Genomic DNA, 3,082 nt, shown 5'->3' on the forward strand with positions numbered 1-3,082 from the left:
AAACAAAACAAAAAAAAAAAAAAAGAAAAGAAAACATTACTATGGGCTTTTCTTCTTTTTCTAGGAAAGTATGTGATGGTGATGGGAGTGGTGCAGGCCTGCAGCCCCGAGCCATGCCTGCAGGCTGTGAAGATGACAGACCTTTCTGATAATCCCATCCATGAAAGTATGTGGGAACTGGAAGTGGAAGATCTACACAGGAATATTCCTTAGATGATGTTGGAACTGTCATTAAAAACAACCAAAATCCTGGAATGATTTAGAAGCTTATAATGAAGTGGATTTCATGGACATTTTTCAATGCGTATTTTTCAAAAGTTTCTCAGAGCCTTGCTTTGGTTGACCAAGGAGTCTGGATGTAGGAATGTTTAAATCCTGGGATACTTCAGTGATAGCCTCTGCTGCCACTTGCTTTGCCTGTGTTTGCTGATGAAAAGCAGATGCTTTTGTCTTCCTGGTGTGTGTGTGTGTTAATTCTCTCTCTTTTTCTCTTGGACACAGAGATCTCATGTTGCATTTTCCAAATTTTATGCCTGATGATACTGTTTCCATTATTGCTGCGTTCCTGTTTTATGATGCAAAATTTATCTCAGTCATTGCCCGTGGTGATTGAAGTGTGGTTATGGGCAGGAAGACAGACTGTGTAAAAAAGGGAATGACATGGCTCCTCATCTTCATCAGCAACTACCATAACCAGTTTGCAAGTCAAATGGCATTTCCTAACAGCAGGTATGGTGGCCCCGGAAAGGCAACAGCTCCCTTTCTGCTTTGGACACCTCTCAAACATTTAGATACCACTCTATCCATTTCCCTCGGCTAGAGAAGGTGATACCTACTTCCATCAGTCAGAGATGTTGAGATGTTTTCAGAATTTCTTGTTGAAATGAAAAACATCAAGATTAAGGATGCCTTTCAGGCCTTAGCTAAACTTCCACTTCATAACTTTGGGAGAGACACAGCAAGCCTCCTGGTTTAGAGTTCTTTTGTCTTTTTGTATGGAATGACTTTGCTGTGATTTGAATGTTGGGTTTTTGCTGTCTGCTTAGTACACATGCCTGATTTTTTGAGATTGTACATATCAAGGGAGTTAGGTTATGTTCTGACATGGTTGTAGACTTTCACCAGGATTATTGATATTCTACTTCTAATAAATTGTTTAATATGCTGCATGGGTTTTTTTTTTAATAGACTTTTTAAAAAACAGATCTATTTTTTTCCATTTTTCAGAAAAATGGAGCAGAAGCCACAGTGTTCCCATATACTCCACACTCACAGCCCACTCTCCCAGTTTTCCAACTGTGAACATCTTTTATTAGGATGATACATTTAATAAACCAACATTACATTTTTATTAACTAAAGTCTAGTTTACATTAGGCTTAATTCTTCCTCTTACACATTCTGTGGATTTTGCCAAAATGCATAATATCATGTATCCATGTTAAGTATCATACAGAATAGTTTCACTGCTCTAAAAATCCTCTGGGTTCCCCTTGTTCACCCCTCTTTCCAACCTGATTATCACTGATCTTTTTCAGTTTTGCCTTTTCCAGAATGTCATATAGTTGGATCATATAGTATGTAATTTTTTCGGATTGGCTTCTTTCATCTGTTGTGCATATAAGATTCCTCCATGTCTTTTTTTTTTTTAAGACAGTCTCGCTCTTAACCACGTTGGAGTGCAAGGGCACAGTCACATCTCACTGCAGCCTCAACCGCTTAGGCTCAGGTGATCCTTCCATCTGTCCTCCTGTGTAGCTAAGACTACAGGTGTGCATCACCATGCCTGGTTAATTTTTTGTATTTTTTGTAGAGACAGGGTTTTGCCATGCTGCCCAGGCTGGTCTCAAAGTCCAGGGCTCAAGAAATTTTCCCACCTCAGCCTCCCAAAGTGCTGGGATTACAGGTGTGAGTGACTGTGTCTGAACTCCAGGTCTTCTTGCAGCTTATTAGCTCTTTCTTTTCCTTTTTCTCTTTTTAAAAATAAATGCCTATGTTTATTATAAGATAGAAACATGAAGAATTCCTTAGGGACTTTTTAAAATTTTTTGAGATGCAATCTCACCCTGTCACCTAGGCTGGAGTACAATGGTGCAATATCTGCTCACTGCAACCTCCACCTCCTGGGTTAAAGTGAATCTCCTGCCTCACCCTCCTGAGTAGCTGGGATTACAGCTGTGTGCCACCACGCCCAGCTTATTTATTATTTATTTGAGGTGTTTTGTTTTTGTTTTTGTTTTTTTTTAAGATGGGGACTTGCCCGGTCACCCAGGCTGGAGTACAGTGGCACAATCATGGTTCACTGCAGCCGCAACCTCCCAAGCTCAAGCAGTCTTCCCCCCTCAGCCTCCTGAGTAGCTGGGACTACAGGCAGGAACTTCCGAGCTCGAATTCCTGAGCTCAAGCCATCTTCCCGCTTTGGCCTCCCAAAGTGCTGGGATTACAGGCGTGAACCACCACACCCGGCCAGCTCATTTCTTTTGATCACTGAATAATGTTGCATTGTATGGATGTACCATAGTTTTATCTAATCCACCAATTGAAGGACATTTTACTTGATTCCAATCTTTGGTAACTATGAATAAAGCTGCTGTAAACATTCATGCCCAGGTTTTGTGTGGGCATTAAGTTTCCAGCTCATTGGAGTAAATGCCTAGGAGCGCAATTGCTGGGCCATGTGGCAAACCTATGGTTAGCTTTGTAGAAACTGCCAGACTGCTTTTACATTTTTTTTTTTTTTTAAAGACAGAGTCTTGCTCTGTCGCCAGGTGCCAGGCTGGAGTGTAGTGGCCTGATCTCAGCTCACTGCAACCTCCACCTCCCGGGTTCAAGCAATTCTGCCTTAGCCTTCCGAGTAGCTGGGACTATAGGCGCATGCCACCACGCCCAGCTAATTTTTGTATTTTTTTGTAGAGACGGGGTTTTACCATGTTGGCCCGGATAGTTTCTATCTCTTGACCTTGTGATCGGCCCGCCTCGCCCTCCCAGAGTGCTGGGATTACAGGTGTGAGCCACCGCACCCGACCCAGACTGCTTTTACATTCTAACCAGCAATGAAGGGGAGTTCCTGTTCCACATCCTCT

At 42.2% G+C, this 3,082-nt stretch overlaps 1 protein-coding gene across 1 annotated transcript in view; it reads left to right on the top strand.

Annotated features, from left to right (window-relative positions):
- LOC108300233 (recQ-mediated genome instability protein 2) overlaps nucleotides 1–1,165 on the top strand; it is a 6,719-nt gene extending 5,554 nt beyond the window's left edge. The window contains exon 2 of the mRNA XM_017522942.2: nucleotides 65–1,165. Coding sequence (XP_017378431.1) covers nucleotides 65–213 — 149 coding nt within the window. The 3' untranslated portion in view covers nucleotides 214–1,165. The remainder of the gene's footprint in view (nucleotides 1–64) is intronic.
- The last annotated feature ends 1,917 nt before the right edge of the window (nucleotides 1,166–3,082 follow it).

Source organism: Cebus imitator, unplaced genomic scaffold (genome assembly GCF_001604975.1).
Source record: "Cebus imitator isolate Cc_AM_T3 unplaced genomic scaffold, Cebus_imitator-1.0 Scaffold25, whole genome shotgun sequence".
Taxonomy (NCBI): Eukaryota; Metazoa; Chordata; class Mammalia; order Primates; family Cebidae; genus Cebus; species Cebus imitator.